General features: G+C 40.5%; 1 protein-coding gene across 1 annotated transcript in view; it reads right to left on the bottom strand.

Annotated features, from left to right (window-relative positions):
• Positions 1-19,920, bottom strand: part of CLSTN2 (calsyntenin 2) — a 337,675-nt gene that overhangs the window by 28,824 nt on the left and 288,931 nt on the right. Inside the window, exon 9 of the mRNA XM_035132736.3 lies at positions 15,657-15,819. Coding sequence (XP_034988627.3) covers positions 15,657-15,819 — 163 coding nt within the window. The remainder of the gene's footprint in view (positions 1-15,656; positions 15,820-19,920) is intronic.

The raw sequence follows: 19,920 nt of genomic DNA, 5'->3' as shown, positions 1-19,920 counted from the left end.
AGCAGATCATTAAGCAAACAGTCTGTGAGCACCTAGAAAGAAACTCTGTGATCACTAAAAGTCAGCATGGGTTCCTGAAAAATAAGTCATGTCAGACTAATCTGATCTCATTTTTTGACAGAATTACAAGCCTGGTAGATGAAGGGAACGCTGTGGATGTAGCCTATCTTGATTTCAGCAAGGCCTTTGACAAGGTGCCCCATGATATTCTTGTAAAGAAGCTGGTAAAATGTGGGCTAGACAATGCTACCATTCAGTGGATTTGTAACTGGCTTACTGACCGAACCCAAAGGGTGCTCATCAATGGCTCCTCCTCATCCTGGAGAGTAGTGACTAGTGGGGTGCCACAGGGTTCTGTCTTGGGCCCAGTCTTGTTCAACATCTTTATCAATGACTTGGATGATGGGCTTGAGGGCATCCTGAGCAAGTTTGCAGATGACACCAAATTGGGAGGGGTGGCTAACACCCCAGAGGACAGGATCACACTTCAGAATGACCTTAACAGATTAGACAACTGGGCCAAAGCAAACAAGATGAATTTTAACAAGGAGAAATGTAAAGTACTACACTTGGGCAAAAAAAATGAAAGGCACAAATACAGGATGGGAGACACCTGGCTTGAGAGCAGTACATGTGAAAAGGATCTAGGAGTCTTGGTAGACCACAGACTTGACATGAGTCAGCAGTGTGATGCAGCAGCTAAAAAAGCCAATGCAATTCTGGGCTGCATCAATAGGAGTATAGCATCTAGATCAAGGGAAGTAATAGTACCACTGTATTCTGCTCTGGTCAGACCTCACCTGGAGTACTGTGTCCAGTTCTGGGCACCACAGTTCAAGAAGGATACTGATAAGCTGGAACGTGTCCAGAAGAGGGCAACCAAAATGGTCAAAGGCCTGGAAACGATGCCTTATGAGGAACGGCTTAGGGAGCTGGGTATGTTTAGCCTGGAGAAGAGAAGGTTAAGGGGTGATATGATAACCATGTTCAAATATATAAAAGGATGTCATATAGAGGAGGGAGAAAGGTTGTTTTCTGCTGCTCCAGAGAAGCGGACACGGAGCAACGGATTCAAACTACAAGAAAGAAAATTCCACCTAAACATTAGGAAGAACTTCCTGACAGTAAGAGCTGTTCGGCAGTGGAATTTGCTGCCAAGGAGTGTGGTGGAGTCTCCTTCTTTGGAGGTCTTTAAGCAGAGGCTTGACAGCCATCTGTCAGAAATGCTTTGATGGTGTTTCCTGCTTGGCAGGGGGTTGGACTGGATGGCCCTTGTGGTCTCTTCCAACTCTATGATTCTATGATTCTATGATTCTATGAATAGGCCATCTATGCTGCTTGCTGGTCCTGGGAATAGTAAATCTCTTATAAAGCAATATGCAATTAGTTACTGTTAAATTAACAAATTGTCTTCCTACCAAATTTGCTTACCTTCTATATAAACTGGCATTATGCTGCTTAGTAATGACTGCCTGTGATATATAAAACTAAATAGAAATGAGTGGCTGATAGAGGAAAGGAAAACAGACTCATTATGGAGTAAATTAAGGAAATAAACCCATTCAGGATTAACATCTGATTTCAGTCATGCCAGTGGGTGAGGTATGGGTGAATCAGAAGCAATTGGATTTTGCACATTGATTTCATGCACATTGATTTATTGGGATATAGACTGCTTTGGTTTGATTTCATCAATATCATAATTGCATACTGAGGTTGATTCTCTTACTAATTCCTGAAACTCAGTACCTTATAATATGCATCAAGCCTGCAATTACTACCACCAAATGTTTCACAAGGCGTTTTTACTTGGTTTTATATTTTCTACATCTGCACTACATTATGATACCAACCCATATGATGTATATTTCAATATTAACAATGAACTACTGTTGCTTTTAAGGAAGAAGCCACAGTTCCAGCAGGGAGAGTCAGAATGACTATAACTGACAACAAACCACACACACACACACACAGAGAGAGAGGGGGGGGGAGAGGGAGAGAGAGAGGGAGGGAGGGAGGGAGAGAGACTTGTGTATACTAACAGCAAAAGAGACATGGCCAACAGATATTTTAATATTTCCCATTTTGCAAGATGCATTAACTATATTTTAAAATTGTTAGAGAAATGCAAGCCCCTAAAGTGTCACTTGCAAAAGCTAACCAACACCCTCCTTGGGACACAAATAGAGAGAAGTACACAGCACTGACAAATGCATCAGAAGCGTTGTGGTTTAAAAATAAGCATCCAGCTTAACAGTTATCCTTCTCAAGGGGTTATAGTACAGACACCGGTCACGTCTGCCATTGGCAGCACCTTTGAGGTCCACCTGAGCAGCTTCAGCCAGACAACGTATAAATAAAAGAGACAGTCCAATTGAAACTTATTTATAGATCCGGCAGAGAAGACAAACCCACCTGCATCATAAAAATTAATGATGAACCATAGTGTTGATGCACCACCTGAGCCCAACCAATGTAGCCAAACTTCACAACCATTTAGTTACTTGCAAGGACAGCTACAACAACAATAAAAAGGGAGTGACAGTGTTGTCAACATTGAAATGACACACAGATGGGCTTATTTATTTTAACTTCCTAGGAAAAAAATTAACAATTTGAACAAGTGAGAGGACAGTCTACTTCTGCCAAAGGCTTCATTCATGCTTCATGACTTTGTCCTTTTATTACCAATAATGGAAAACCCATAAACACTTAGGTTCATGGTACCATATCAGCTTTGGAAAGAAAAGAAAAACATTGTTAAATAAAACTTTAGTTATTTTTCCTAACGGAATTTTAATCTGTTTCAGGTATCAAAAAATGTCACCAGTTTCAATTCCCAAAGGATCTCTTAAACAATAAAAATCACACCCTATGCCAAGGAATTAGTATTGCACATGAATTTTACTTGGCGAACAACAGAGCATAAACTGCACGCACATACCTCAATTAGGAGAACCTAATTCAACAAGAAAGACAAATCTGTATTGAAATAAGCAAAGAAAGGACAGTATATCTTGCATTCTGACACAAAATACCCATCTCACATGAGATGCATATTCTCAGGTTCTATTTGCAACTTCATGAAAAATAATTTGTTGAACGGCCTGCACCTGCACCATCCTGTTCACACATTAAGATTTCAAATGGAGGCCTTCCCGGTGTGCCCATCCCTTACGTCAGTGTGATGAGTGGCCAGAAAAGGGGAAGAGGGCAAAGGAGGGGGGGGAGAGAGACTTTCCCATGATGAATTATTTGGATTGATGTATTATGTTTTGAAATGAAGTGTTATCTAGACTATTATGCAATGATATGTTGATTTGTATGTTTTGATATCATGTTGGAAGCCACTTGGGGTACATTTATGTGGCAACGTGTAATACAACTGAAATCTACTACATCTACTTTATATTTTGGGAAGCTGTTTGTATATCTGTTCTCTATGATCTGGACACTTCTTAACATAACATAACCACATTTTGCATAATCATTCCTGAGATTGAAGAACAGGTTGCCATCTGTGTTCGGATCCAGTTGGACACTATTTTTTAATCAAGATGGTAGTCTGAACCTTTGAAACAGCACTGGTTTTTGGGATTCCTATAAATCTAGAAACAAAATTTAAAAATCCAGTAGCACCTTAGAGACCATTGGTATGAGCTTCCGTGTGCATGCCACTTCTTTAGAAGAAGTGTATATGAAGTGGAAAAACAAAGAAGCACACACTATGCTTATAAGTAGATAGACTTATGGTCTGAAATATGTATGGATTAAAATGGTTGTGTATCATGTAGTCATGTGAGAATTTTAGGACAGAAATGAGCAACAGAAAATATAGTTAACAGTCCTTAGAAGTATCAACACTTACTACAAAACACTATTGGTCCTATTATGCTAAATATAGTTGTGCTTTAACTAATTTGATTATATGACCAGCCATGCCTTTTAGGCAGAAAAAGCAAAGGAGGATGATTCACTAATCTGTTTTGTTGTTGTTTTAAACATGGGATTATGGTTTGTCAGGACACAAATAGGAAGGGGAAGAAAACAGCAAAATTACTTCCATTGTTTATATGGTAATGTGGCTTAATTTGTTAGGAGGCATTGTCTGAAAGAGCTACTCAGTGTTAACTCCATTGTGGAAATGACACAAGTTAATTACTTCATCCCTCACCACAACTCTTAAAATACCAAAATGGCTTTGCAGTATTGGAAGTAATGACTTCTCAGCTATGGAAAATGAAAGTGCAACCTTTTGACAGTAATTAACTCGTGTCACGGCTATAGTGACAGGAGGAAAAGAGTTATACATATAGAATGGATTGGTTCCTGAGGGGAACACTATGAAATTGAGACTTTATCTTTTTTCCAAAGATACTCTGATGAAGTCTGTGGGAAAAGAGTTCATATAACTTGCTTACGTCTCAGCCTATCTTTGCCACAAAATGATTGCTGGTAACTAAAGAGCCAAAGGGAGCATCTAAACCTTGGCATTATTGAAGTCATCATTTAGTAAGAGAGGCTGTTTGCCACATTGGCAGGTGAGATGTTATCAGAACACAATGGCCTCTTATACAACTAAAAGACTGCTGCCAAAGAGTGCTATTATTAAATATAACAATGTGATAATCAAACTTAATCTGATTTTACTGTCTGAAAGCTCAGAATAGAACTGCAAACATATAATATTCTATTGCTTATCACTACCAACACTGAGACATCAGGTACTGACGCAAATCTTCTATGAGCCCCTTTGAGATGTTACACATGATCTGACAAAGTTTTCTCACAGACAATTTGTGTATTCAAGAAGTCTGCCTTTCAAAATCTGAAAACAAGGCACATATAATAATTCCTTATTTTTCCTACTCACCTGATCAAGACAAGCATTACCATACATTACTACCATAGAAGGTCTATAAGCTGCTCTCTTTCATGAGCATATTGTAAATAAGACTCAAATAAATCTGTATGGAGGTTACAACTTCATGAGCAGTGTAGGGAGGTCTGGCGTTTGTTATTTTAAATCATGCACTGATAGTAGTACTGTGTTCTAAAAACCAGCTTAATAAAAGCAGCTATATGTTAGCGGATCCTGAAGAAGCTTCTACTAATTAAAAATGAATACTTGTGGGAAATATATTTTTGAAAGCCACAGTGCACAGGATGCAACACAACTCTTTACTACAATATTTTCTGTTACTGTGCATCAGCGGGGGGGAAACCCCTTATATAGTGCCCTCCCGCCCCATGTACAGTTCGGTATCAAACCCATGTCAGGCTAATTCTGCCATTTCTTGGAATAGCCACAGCAAACAGAGTGGTGCTCACCATGTTTGGCTGGTGCCTGGAACCAACATAGAAAACTATATTATAAGCAGCTGCTTATAACTAAAATATTTATAGCTCAGCCACCCATCATTACAACAATCTTAGGGTGCAGTAAAATCAAACTCAATTTAAAACAACAAATGTATCAATAACCTACATAACATTAAAAAAAAATCATGCAAATAATGACCCAAATAGTTAAGGGCTTTAAAGGTTAACATGATCACTCTAAACTGAGTCCAGATATGCAATGGTAATCAATTCATCTGGTGCAAAATTGATGTCACCTGTTCTAGCCTTCTGGACAGTGCGAGCATCCAGACAGTCACATTTGGAACCGATTAAAACTTCCGAACTATCTTCTAAGGTAGCCTCACAAAGTATGGATTTAACTAGTGCATCAAATCTAGAGTTTGATATAAGTGTGGATCACTCTGTGTGGCCTATCTTACATTTTTAACAACAGGGTGGGTGGGTGGGTATGGAGAGAGAGAACAACTTTAGGAAGACTGCATTTTGTGTACACAGTTGATTCCAAATGGATTATTGGCAGTCCTGTATTTCAGTTGGGAAGCACATGACACATTAAGTTCCATAAGGATTGGCTCTTATAACAGCTGCCAGATTTTCAGTATATCTTATAATATAAAGAAGGCTATCACATTAAAAAGTTATACCAAAAGACTGTTAAGAAGCAATACCTTATGAACAAATATGTTCCCTCATTTTCGTGAAAGAGGATGGTAAACCCAGACAGACTTATAAGTGGCATTACATTTCAGTGAGCTCACCTATGGTAAACAATTAAAATGCATCAGTCGTAAGAGTGCCTGCTTCTCCTGTGATCTAAGGCATGTTAAGAAGCCAGCCGGCATGAAACAAATCCTGTTTTCCAGACAAGAAATGAAATGTCTTTATCTTGGAAAAAGGCTTTTTTTCCCAGTTAGCAGTAATACATTAAACATTTCCTTTGACCTTTGTTTTTATTTTTAAATGGAATTCATCCCGATTTTTTTCTTCCTACATTTTCTCCTACTGCTAGTATTACTATTTTGGGCATGAATGGATTTTGATCCCAATTCTAATGGAACTGCAACCTAATGAATCCTACAAAATCTGGAAGGTTATTGGTTAATAATACCTGTTGGGCTGTCTGTTGGTTAATAACCTGTTGGACTGTCTGCCCTTCTCCTGCTGGGTATCCTAATTACAAGGGGTCCAGTCTGCTTTATTCATTTATTTAGGAAAACCATGAAAATCAATGAATGCACAAAAGGTCATACAAGAGAGAAAGAGCAAATAAGTATGGGTGAAAAAGGATGACCTGCTTTTAAAGCAAAGGATTAAACTTTGAACCTGAACACTGTTCTGGAAATGCAACAAAATGGAAAATAATAACTCTAAAACAGTACTATAGTGACCACAGATTAATGTCCTTTGAAATGTTGGCATTTAGTTTGGAGGTCAGGTTTGGAAATGCAATAATATGACATCTATATGTTGCTTTGATCAAGATTTACTATATGAGCATCGTGTGAATGTGATTGCTGACTTTATTAGACTTTCCTTATTATTACCAATAATACTTTTTGTACAACCAAAATTTCCTGTCATGAAACTTTGCTCTTCTTTGTGGTTCAAAGAGATGCCATATACAGTCTTAGTCATGGAGGATCACAAGGCATCAGTGGTGAGGATTCGTTCAAAGATCTATCCCAATACTTGTTGACATTCTGTTTACTAGGGAATAGAATTATGCCAACAGTGTTGTGTTGTGTTTTTAGTTTAGTTTAGTTTATGGTCAAATCAATGAAACAAGACTGTATATCTGTTAGCCATGAGCAATAGTTGCAAAAAAAAAAAAGGAAAATCAGGTTTTTCCTGCAGCAGAACACAGACAATACAGGCTCTCGCCTTGCATTTAGTGGATTTCATTTATATAACAAAGATAGTGTGTGATACAGTGTCCCATAATGAAGAAAACTGATACAAGTAATCACAACACAATCCTACCCCTGTATATGTTGGTGCCTGGGGTTGAGTTAGCTAGAATGGTATGCAGACTTCTTCCTATCAGCTTTTGCCAAGGACTGACAAAAACTTGTATGGGAATTTGTATTTGTACTTTTCTGATAAGTAAAAGAATTCATATTTGAAAATAAGTAAATAAACAGAATTTACCAAACAAACTCAGTTAGGTCTTCTGTTTGTTGAATGGGCCTTTTCTGCCCCACTCCCCCTATGCACCCCTCTACACACACCAAAATTGGTTCAGGGGGGGGGGTCAGGAGCACCCCCAGAACAGAGCAGAGGGGAAGGTGATGGGGATTGTTCCATTTGGGAAACGGAAATGCTTCCCAATGTTTGTAATAGTGTGACATTGAATTCCACTCTTTGGATTTATAAATGGATATTACTTTTTGCTGGTATCTCGTTTAAGGTAAGTGCTTCCCATTCTGTGCAAAAACAACCAAATTGTGGAGTTGGATTCTTATCTTTCCATTTAAGCACAATTTGAATTCTACTTGCTGCCAAGAAGAGAAAGATATGAACATACCTAATTGTGGAGATTCCCTCTCCATCCAGAATTCCCAGCAAAAGTGCCCTAGTCTCAAATGGTGAGAGAGATCCTGTAACATTTGGGATATGTCTTATACTGTAATTCCATTCCAGAATCTCATCACCAGTAGTGAAGAGAAAGAAAGAGAGAGATAAACAGAGAAAGAGAGAGAGACCCTGCCTTGTGGCATTTAAGCAATAATTGGAATGCTGATTGCTCATGAGAAACAGTAGGTGTGGGATTTGGTGCCAATGAGATATTACATTAAAAAACATTTCTCTAATGCCTTTTAAATTGGAAAGTGCAGATTCAGTACAGAGGAACAGAGGGCCAAATCTTAATCCCCATTTTGTGATCCAAGATACTTCATAATCAAGGTTCTCTGGGAGATGAACCATTAAAGTTTATTAAAATCACAGATCCATAGAACAACTATATATAAGCAATGCTGAGATGAACACAATTTCAGCCACAGTTATAACAGAAACAGCCATATAATCATGAATTACTACTCCACCTGTAAAATCCTAACTTCTTATAAAGACATGAAGTGATATGCCTAGGATTGCCTGAAAGCCAGTGTGGTGTAGTGGTTAAGAGCGGTAAACTCGTAATCTGGGGAACCGGGTTCGCGTCTCCACTCCTCCACATGCAGCTGCTGGGTGACCTTGGGCTGGTCACACTTCTCTGAAGTCTCTCAGCCCCACTCACCTCACAGGGTGTCTGTTGTGGGGGCAGAGGGGAAAGGAGATTTTTAGACGCTTTGAGACTACTTTGGGTAGTGATAAAGCGGGATATCAAATCCAAAATCCAAACTCTTCTAGGATTAGAGTTAGGTGAATCTATCAAGTTTGGTTGCTCTCAATTTTTCCTTTTTTGAATCTTAAGTTCAATTCTCCAGCTAGTGAGTTGTTATTTTTTTAAAAAAATATTTTATGAAAATTCACTAGCATTTTAGTACAAAATTCTCCTAAAATGCAAATTTTTGCAAAGGAATTTTGTCTAATATAATGCATTGCTTTCACTAAGCTATGTTTTTTTATCCATACTTTACCCTAATAAATGTATTTTTGTATACATTACTTGGCTGGAGAACCATTTGGAGTAGTGTGAATCTTGAATGATGGCTGTGTTTCAGTTTATGTATTATTTCAGGAAGTCTGAATTAGCTAGATAAACTTTCCTTTAAATGGAAACTGAATTAAGTTCGCCCTCATCCCTGCCTAGGAGTTGCAGTCCTGAATGGGAATGTCCTATCTTTTATTCTAACCATTTATTTTGCTTGACAGAGTTTACGTAATGCCTCAAATGGGCTGTGTTATGATATGAGTGTAAATCCATTACCCTGGGTCTCACCTTCCTAGGTAAGCATTTTATAGCCACAGAAGGGACTCTATAAAACCCCTTCTGTACAAAATCCTCTAGTGCCTTCTGCCAGTGCTGTAGTTTTTTGGTGGAATGCAGATGGGGATGGTCTGAAAATAATATAACAGCTGCAGAAATATCACCATCGTCACAGTTCCTCCAACACCATCAATGATGCATTCCTGTGTACCTTGCACCTGCAAGTTTTTTCCTTAAAATCCTGACTGTCCTTTAAACTTATAACTCAGTTGGTTAGAGTGGGTGCTAATAACACCTAAATTGCAGGTCTGAGCCCTGTATGGGACAGGTGCATGTTCCTGCATTGCAGAATGTTGGACTAAATGATCCTCGGGGTCCCTTCCAACTCTAAAATTCTATGATTCTATGACTTAGAATCCTGGATAGTTGGTTATTGGAATATGCAACCCATGTGTATTTCCGGTGCTTTTTTTTTCCCTGGGGGGACGCAGAGGTACACATACCCCTAAACATTTTGTGAATCTAAGTTTGGCCTCATTGAGGGGCAGTATTTCAATATGAATAGGAAAATGAGAGTACCCCTAAGCATTTTTTAAAGAAAAAAAGCACCGGGTATTTCCAAGCATCCTTGATCCATTTGTAGCTAAACTTGTGTAATGGAGCTTTCCTACCTAGCAACTTCTTGTTGTGAAGGGAACTATGAGATTTGTGGTAGAGTATTCCAATTCTCGCTTTGTCTGCATCCTCCTTCTTGCTAAGTGCTACAAGAACAACACTGAGATGGAGAAGGAGGAAGCTGCCACACAGAGTCATCTCCTGGACAGGATTACAGAAGACAAGCAGGTGGGGCCTGCCTAAGGGGGCTAATGGATCAGCCTCCACTGAAGGCTGCAGATTCCTTATCTTCCTCTGCCTTCTCTTGGTAGTTTTGGCTCCCTCTCTGCAGTCTGCTCAGACTCTCCTCCATCTTCAAAGAACTCGCCTCAGAATTCATTCCCTGGCTTTTTAAACCAGCCTCTTGATAAAGCAGTTTCTAAGAACCCAAAAGGAGCCAGGCTCTAGTCATCCCACAAGGATGCAGAGGATTCAATTTCCCACCACTTTAGCCAGGGTGTGTGTGTGTGTCGATATTATGCATTGCCAAAGAAAAGAGGGTTTGCATCGCCAAAAGTGGAAACAAATTTGCATAAATTTTGCACATGGCAATTTATATGAATAAATTTATATTGATATATATTTTGTGCAAATTTAGAAACAATCACTGTCATACAAAAATAAACAAGCAGCAGCTTGTGGGGTGGGCACAATGGGGCTGCATTGCTTTCCTGGTTTCCGTGCATTGTTGCCCGTTACTGTGAAGGGGGTGGGCTTGGCACATTAGGATTTATTAGCAAATAACTGGCTTCATCACAGTGCCTGCACCATGCTCCCTGCTGCCTTGGCCCTCTCCACTAGTAACCAACAGAGATGCATGGGTCTGGGAAGGTGGAAGGGCAAGGCAGCCCCACCCATGCTGCATCAGCAGCCACTACTATCTCTGACCATAGTGGGAAAGACACCAGTGACTTGTGTGCCACCTTTGTCAGCTGGCTAGGTGCTGCTAACTGTTGATGTGCAACCTCAAGTCTCCCACTCTCCCTGCTTACTGTTCTTCATCTTTAAAATGGGTTTCATTTAAATGAGACTTTGCATCCCTTCAGAGGGTTATTCTTCTGCTTTCCCTTTCAAAGTATAGGTCTGTCCTCAGCAAAGTAAGGCTGCCCTACTTGGATTGTAGAAGCTGTTGACACTTGAGCAGGCATACTAACCAGAAACATTAAAGATTTTGTGAAGTTAGCAGAACATAAGGAGTTTCTACAACAGGCACATAACAAGTTCCTATAGTGCTGCTGGTGGTGTTTCCGGATTGGTCAAATATAGAACTATGCCATCAGCAAATAAGCTAATTGTATGACAGTTATCCTCAATTTGGATTCCCTTGGCCTTTGCATTGCCTTGGACTGTCACACTCACTCCCAAAACGCGTTCCCCGCCCCCCAAACCTGCGCCCCGCACCAGAACACATGCCACGTCCCTGGGGGCAGTGCACCTGCTCTCCACCCCCGTTGGCGGAGCATGAAGCTCCGCCACTGATTGACAGCACAAAGGAAAAGTGGGCATCCCTACCTGCTCCAACAATTGATCTGAAATCTTCCACACTGGAAGTTATCAACCTTCACTAAGAGCATAGAGCGCCGACTTCCCAAAGACAGTCCATTTCCAAATTCTTCTTTTGCAGTAAGTTAAAAAGACAACCTTGAGGCAGCCTGCTTCCAGGCAGTCAAAAGCTTTTCCCACATCAAAACAACAAACAGTACGCCTCTTTTCTTGCTCAACTTATGTCCAATATTTTTGTCACACAGTTTGCAAAATGCCCCCTACTATAAATCCATTTTGGGCCAGATTACTGCATGAACACAGCACATTGCTCAGTCTTTTTGCACGGAGGGAAGTAAAAGTACTTGCATCTCGATTAAGCAGCAAATTATGGAAATAATGCCAGAGAAAGCAAAAGGAGAAGTCTGTTTTCTTGCCAGCTTTGATGGACAGCCAGTTCATACTGTTGCAGTGGCATCAGGTTAGTGGGAAGGAAAATACAATGATTCCAGGTGGTGGTGCTCAAAGGGATAGTTGTAACTGAACCTGTAAAGCAGACTACAGGTGAGAGCCTAGTAAGTCTTATAAGGAACCTAGGGAGCAGATGGTCCTCATCAGAATGACCAGTTGCTCAGACCAAAGAGCAGGTAGATGTTTTGAAGGTTTATAATTAATATGCCACGTTCTTGGTTCCCCAAGTCGGCTGACATACCACTGAGTCAGCTGGGCTCTGGGTACCATAGACCTCTAGTTGCTCCTTCAGACCAGCTGCTTTAGTTGCACCCCAAAGGGCAGAAGGTTAGATGAAGCTACCAGAGAATAGGGTTCCTTTTTAAAAAGTTAGCTTACACAATTAGCAAAGGCTAATAGAGTTCTGTCAAGAGAACAAGCTGGTCATCACAAACACTCTCTTCCAACAACACAAGAGACGACTCTACACATGGATATCACCAAATGGGCAGCATCGAAATCAGATTGATTATATTCTCTGCAGCCAAAGATGGAGAAGCTCTATACAGTCAGCAAAAACAAGACCTGGAGCTGACTGTAACTCAGATCATCAGCTTCTTATAGCAAAATTCCAGCTTAAACTGAAGAAAGTAGGAAAAACCACTGGGCCAGTAAGATATAATCTGAATCAAATCCCTTATGAATACACAGTGGAAGTGAGGAACAGGTTTAAGGATTTAGATTTGGTGGACAGAGTGCCTGAAGAACTATGGATGGAGGCTCATAACATTATACAGGAGGCAGCAACGAAAACCATCCCAAGGAAAAGGAAATGCAAGAAAGCAAAATGGCTGTCCAACGAGGCCTTACAAATAGCGGAGGAGAGGAGGCAAGCAAAATGCAAGGGAGATAGGGAAAGATACAGGAAACTGAATGCAGATTTCCAAAAAGCAGCAAGGAGAGACAAGAGGGTCTTCTTAAATGATCAATGCAAAGAAATAGAGGAAAACAATAGAATGGGGAAAACCAGAGATCTGTTCAAGAAAATTGGAGATATGAAAGGAACATTTCGTACAAAGATTACCATAATCAAGGACAAAAGTGGTAAGGACCTAACAGAAGCAGAAGACATCAAGAAGAGGTGGCAAGAATACACAGAGGAATTATACCAGAAAGATATGGAGGTCTCGTACACCCCAGGTAGTGTGGTTGCTGACCTTGAGCCAGACATCTTGGAGAGTGTAGTCAAATGGGCCTTAGAAAGCACTGCTAATAACAAGGCCAGTGGAAGTGATGATATTCCAGCTGAACTATTTAAAATTTTAAAAGATGATGCTGTTAAGGTGCTACACCCAATATGCCAGCAAGTTTGGAAAACTCAGCAATGGCCAGAGGATTGGAGAAGATCAGTCTACATCCCAATTCCAAAGAAGGGCAGTGCCAAAGAATGCTCCAACTACCGCACAATTGCGCTCATTTCACACGCTAGCAAGGTTATGCTCAAAATTCTACAAGGCAGGCTTAGGCAGTATGTGGACCGAGAACTCCCAGAAGTGCAAGCTGGATTTCGAAAGGGCAGAGGAACCAGAGACCAAATAGCAAACATGCGCTGGATTATGGAGAAAGCTAGAGAGTTCCAGAAAAACGTCTACTTCTGCTTCATTGACTATGCAAAAGCCTTTGACTGTGTCGACCACAGCAAACTATGGCAAGTTCTTAAAGAAATGGGAGTGCCTGATCACCTCATCTGTCTCCTGAGAAATCTCTATGTGGGACAAGAAGCTACAGTTAGAACTGGATATGGAACAACTGATTGGTTCAAAATTGGGAAAGGAATACGACAAGGTTGTATATTGTCTCCCTGCTTATTTAACTTATATGCAGAATTCATCATGCGAAAGGCTGGACTAGATGAATCCCAAGCCGGAATTAAGATTGCCGGAAGAAATATCAACAACCTCAGATATGCAGATGACACAACCTTGATGGCAGAAAGCGAGGAGGAATTAAAGAACCTTTTAATGAGGGTGAAAGAGGAGAGCGCAAAATATGGTCTGAAGCTCAACATCAAAAAAACCAAGATCATGGCCACTGGTCCCATCACCTCCTGGCAAATAGAAGGGGAAGAAATGGAGGCAGTGAGAGATTTTACTTTCTTGGGCTCCTTGATCACTGCAGATGGTGACAGCAGTCACGAAATTAAAAGACGCCTGCTTCTTGGGAGAAAAGCAATGACAAACCTAGACAGCATCTTAAAAAGCAGAGACATCACCTTGCCTACAAAGGTCCGTATAGTTAAAGCTATGGTTTTCCCAGTAGTGATGTATGGAAGTGAGAGCTGGACCATAAAGAAGGCTGATCGCCGAAGAATTGATGCTTTTGAATTGTGGTGCTGGAGGAGACTCTTGAGAGTCCCATGGACTGCAAGAAGATCAAACCTATCCATTCTGAAGGAAATCAGCCCTGAGTGCTCCCTGGAAGGACAGATCGTGAAGCTGAGGCTCCAATACTTTGGCCACCTCATGAGAAGAGAAGAATCCTTGGAAAAGACCCTGATGTTGGGAAAGATTGAGGGCACTACCGTGTTTCTCATATTATAAGACATGTCTTATATTTATTTTTTCCTCAAAAAAACACACTATGGCTTATTTTCAAGGGATGTCTTATTTTTTTCCTCCTCCTCCTGCTGCGGCCGGCATTGCTGCTGCGCCTATCATTATGTCTTATTTTCGGGGTATGGCTTATATTCCTTGAATGCTTAAAAATCCTGCTATGGCTTATTTTATGGGTATGTCTTAAAATATGAGAAACAGGGTAGGAGAAGGGGACGACAGAGGACAAGATGGTTGGACAGTGTTCTCGAAGCTACGAACATGAGTTTGACCAAACTGCGGGAGGCAGTGCAAGACAGGAGTGCCTGGCGTGCTATGGTCCATGGGGTCATGAAGAGTCGGACACGACTAAACGACTAAACAACAACAACAGCTTACACAATACATTTATATGCTGCTTAATTGTTTGCATATCTAAGTGGCATACATAAAAGAAGCCACTGAGAATACAGTGGTACCTTGGGTTACAAATGCTTCGGTTTACAAACGCTTCAGGTTACAGACTCCGCTAACCCGGAAGTAGTACCTCAGGTTAAGAACAGTAGTACCTCAGGATGAGAACAGAAATCATGCAGCGGCAGCAGGAGGCCCCATTAGCTAGTGGTACCTCAGGTTAAGAACAGTTCCAGGTTAAGAACAGACCTCCAGAACAAATTAAGTTCTTAACCAGAGGTGCTACTGTAAAACAAAATCAACCAAAATAACCAACAAAACCCCAAACTTTTGGCCAGGAGCCTTATTGGTCAGGCAGTAAAGAGCTGGATTTGGAGCAACCCTATGACACTTTACTATTCCAACGCAGCCCTCTCTTTATATTTCTAGGGTGGAATCTACACACATTATATATTAAAAAAAATGCTGTGAAAATGCTTTAAAAATGTTTTGAAAAATACATTGAATTTGGCATTGCTCACCTTCACCATCTAGTGTCACATTTCTATATATTGTACTTTAAAACACATTTAAAACATTTAATTTGCAGCTGTATAGGTGAGTCCTAACTATATATCCTTATCTCCAGAAACTGTTTCTTTTAAAATAATAATAATAATAATGAAATCATTAGCATTTCTGAGACCACATAAAGACTATGCTCAGTGTTGTTGTTCTGAAGCATAGTCCGCACACATACACACATGCTTTTGGTTAAAATTACTGAGGTTTTACTGTACAGTAGATGTCCTCAAATCTTAATTTACACATTTCAGTCTTCTACTTACCTTGCCAACAAGCGCCAACAGTAAGTTGCATTGCTATGTGTGATGGATGAATAGGCCAGTCATTCGTTACAAGGTAAGGTTCGTACGTTGTACCATCCATATACAAAGTAACTACTGGGAATTCAACATTTACAACGTAGTAGTGCCATTCTTTATCACAAATCTAAACAAGAGAAGGAAAGGAGAGAAAAACATACTTAGCAACTGTTTTTAATGCACAGTCTTGCAACGCCATCAAAAGGGTGATAATATTTGTGTACTTTGAAGAAAAGTATCAGTGATCTGGTCCATGGGGTCACAAAGAGTTGGGAACGACTAAACGACAGCAAATATCAGTTATCTTGCGGTAGTTCAGACGCATGCATTTTTAATACAGAACTGTGCTTTACTTCAAAGTTATTTCCCACGTCAAACTTGTCCAAGCAAATGAAAAAAAAATTCTGTCATTAAAAATAAAATGCAAAAGCATTTCAAAAGGCAATACCACCCCCACACGCTTAAAACTTTACTCTTATAGTAATTATACCCTCTCAATGATCAAATGTCAATTTCATTATCTTTTAGAAATAGAATGCAGAAATTGGGCTTAATAAACAGCTAGGAGAACAGCTGCAAAAACTTTTAGGCATTTATCCACTGTGTAGAACAGGCATGCATAAGAAAGGATACAGCCTTTGCCCATACCCACCTTTTCATTCAAACACTAGAACAGATAGCCCAGACATGCTGCCTTTCTTATTATTGACTCCAGCTGCAGAAGCTGAGGCTGAAAAGGCCAGAAACCATCTTGGCTGCGAGTCCTGGAAGACCTGCTCCCTGCCTTGAAGGCCTTTTCCACCTGGCCTGGGAGGGTGGAGCCCTGACTAACTCCAGCTGCAAAAGCTGAGGCTGAGTTGGGGTGCTGCTGCTGTTGGTTTTTTGTATCTTTGTGCTAGGCTTTGGTGTAATTGAAATGTTCAGTTTGTATTTTTTATGTTCAATTTATTGTTTATGACTACGTTTGTTATGTTGTAGTTATGTATTTTTACATGTTGTAAGTCATCTTGAGCAAGGTTTGAACTGTGGAAAGGTGGCATACAAATAAATTTATTTGCATGCACACTTAGTCCTCACCTACACTATATGTTTAATACAGCATCATACCACTTTATAAACAGTCATGATTTCTCCCAAAAATTACTGGAGCTGCAGTTTATTACTGGAGCTGAGAGTTGTTCCAAGGCCCCTATCCCCTTCCCAGTTCCCAGAGTTGTTTAATAATTAACCTCCTAACAACTTATATCACCTTTAACAAACTACAGTTCCCATAATTTTTGGGGGGAAGTCAATATTTTTATAGTGCTATGATACTGCTTTAAATGCATGGTGCAGACCTTATACATAATGCATAGAAAACACAACAGATCCACTGATGTCATTTTTGACGCTTGTAAATGTGTAGTTGGAATGCTTTGTTGTTTTTCCTATTCATACATAGCTCTCCTTCATTATCTACCCTGCCCTGTTCCTAGATTTTTATTTAAAACGAAGACCAAGGAAGAACAAGTAGGAGGGAGGAGCTTTAAAAGGGGGAGAATATTATAATGGAACTGCTAAAAATCACAGCCTAATTATTTTGAATACATTTATAAAAACCTTAAAAGCCCAGAAGAAGACCAACAGTACAATTATTATAGCTCTCATGTTTTTTTTCCCCAGCCAGAATTTGCTGAAACTCAATTCCAGCACCTCTCAGGTGGGGCAGCATTGCCATTCTAAGAGAACAAAGGAGTAGTGGAGAGTTCTAGCATGTCACTGATTGTTCCTTATCTTCTTGTTCTGCATTACTGTGTTTTGGGTTTGGAATTAAAAGGAAGCTGTGAAGAATAAGAGCGTTTACATAAGATATTAATTAATTTTAAATACCTGATTCTTCTTACACAAATCATTTGGGTATCTTGTTCTACCTTCTAAAATTTAACACTATAAGTTGCAGTGCCAGTTTGGGACTGCACTACAGGCATTTGCTAAAATTAGCCCATAATAATCTATGGAACTAATGTGAAGAAGCTACTAGACTGTAGAGCATACCATCTGAAAATATATCCTTTGAGACCATAGTTTTGCTAAAAGAATTCTGGCAATCTAATGAGTCAATACTGTTCTGCCCTTGCTTTTTCAGATTCTCTTTTTGATTATCTAGCTCCAGTCTCTTTCTACTATCTTCTTTAACTGTTGGAATGAAAAACACCTCCTATTCAGCTCCTGCTGAGCAGAACAGCATCCCTTCTCTCTCTGCTTTGTTGACTTCCCATCTGTTTTTCAGATCTTATCCGCAACATATCTTTTCACAATTGCCTTTAGCTTTACTTCTCTCTTCCACTGTTAATGGTTTTTCTCCCCACTATGCACCTGCAGTATTTAATTCTTTGAAGTACTGCAGTGTATAATTAAGGTTAAAAATACAGAGAAAATAAATTGCAGTATATATTTTTTATATAAAACAGTTTCTATACAATGCCAGTTGCCGGCTACTGTATAAAATAACTGGCACAGTGGGACTGACTTGTCTCCCTTGAACTCCTGCATTTAAATCATGGCAAAACGCATTGAAAATTATAGAACAATATCAGTGCAAAAAATGTTCTTCAAATGAAAAGGAAGCTGCAAAATCTAGAATTCTGTGCTAAAGATCCACTGGATAAGAAAACCCCCAACCTATACCAAATTTCCATACCACATGAACTGAAGTGCAAATATTATTATCAATGGCACGCAGAGCCATGGAAAATGAGAGGGTATCTACACTGAATAAGTAATTATTTTAGGTGCTCTGTGGCAAAGACACATCACATATTCTTTTACTTGCCAGCTGTGAGATCGAAAAGTGTTTGAAGCAGGGCTGTCCTTCCTATTGGGCTGACTGGCGCGGTGTGCCAGGGCGCTCGCCCAGCAGGGGGCGCATCAAAGAGTCACACGGAGCCGCCTCTGCCTCGCCCACTCCTCTCCTTTCCTGGCAACGGGGACTGAAGCGAGGCAGCGGCGGCAGCAGCAGAGCTGCCTCCGTTGGGGGAAACCTGGACTTGGACCTGGGCTACTGCTGCCATTTCGCTGCCACTGCTGCCGTCTCGCTTCAGCCGAGCAGGTGGAGGCGGAGCACAGTTGGCAACATCCCTGCCTGTCGTGTCGTGCCTCTGGCTGCCTGTTGCGCGAGGGGCACCAGAGAGATCATCGCACCACGGCGCCTGGTACACTTAAGACGGCCCTGATTTGAAGACATCCCTGGACTTCTCTTTCTTCCGCATGAAAGCAAATACATGACAATTTCAATTATTGCAGGACAATTGAGGACATCCTCACTGCAAAACCTATACCCTCAAAACTCTGGAGATCATTAAACCAGGCATAATCATACATCCGGTGTGGCTCTCCACATGTTGCCCTCCATCACTGACCATTGGCCATGTTTACATGTGGACGGCCAAAGGTTCCCCACACCTGGCATACATCAAACTCCACTTATTACAGTTATCACAAAGCTCTTATAGTAGTATATCTCCAAAGCTTTACTGCAATGACAGTAATGAGTAATGGTGTCACTGCAGCATCTACCCCTTTCCCCCCAGATGTTTCTATCCGAAGAATTTGTGGGCAGGGCTGCGTAGTTCCTGCCCATCAGCAAAGGCCCAACTTCTAATATTCTCCTTGCTGTCCTTTCAAGCTATTTGTTCCCAACAGCTCAGTGACATTGCAACCAGTAATACTTTTTGTACTTTGAGCCACTATTTACAATCAAGATGGTAATGGAAGAGAGTATAACACTCCATTTACAACAGAGTAATATCAATAGCAAGCACAGACCTCTGACTTGCCTGAATACTAATAGCTGCTTTATAGGCACCACCATGTGACTTTACCCCTTGGGGCCATGATCATGAACGAGTCCATTTCAGAAAATAGCAGTGTCTTGTGACACTGCGGGGAGAGCTGTTTTATCCCATTTCGTCTCCTTTAATACATTTGGCACATTTCTGCATGCTCATGCAAACAGCATGGAAGGTGAGGAAAATCTAAAGTGGCTTTGTTCTTAATGAGAAGCCATGATAACGGGCTCGCCTGCTTACTAAAATAAGCATCACACCTAATGACATAAACTCATTGTCTTAACTCAGTGCATTTACAGTATTTATCATGCAGCAGGGTGTACCCCAAGCAACCCATTTGCTTTGAATCCCCTCTAGACTTTGCAGAACAACACATCCACACTGCTCAAACATAAATCTTC

This window comes from Zootoca vivipara, chromosome 5 (genome assembly GCF_965207765.1).
Source record: "Zootoca vivipara chromosome 5, rZooViv2.hap1.1, whole genome shotgun sequence".
Lineage (NCBI taxonomy): Eukaryota > Metazoa > Chordata > Lepidosauria > Squamata > Lacertidae > Zootoca > Zootoca vivipara.
The sequence above is the reverse complement of the archived record's forward strand: the minus strand, read 5'-3'. Positions and strand labels throughout refer to the sequence as shown.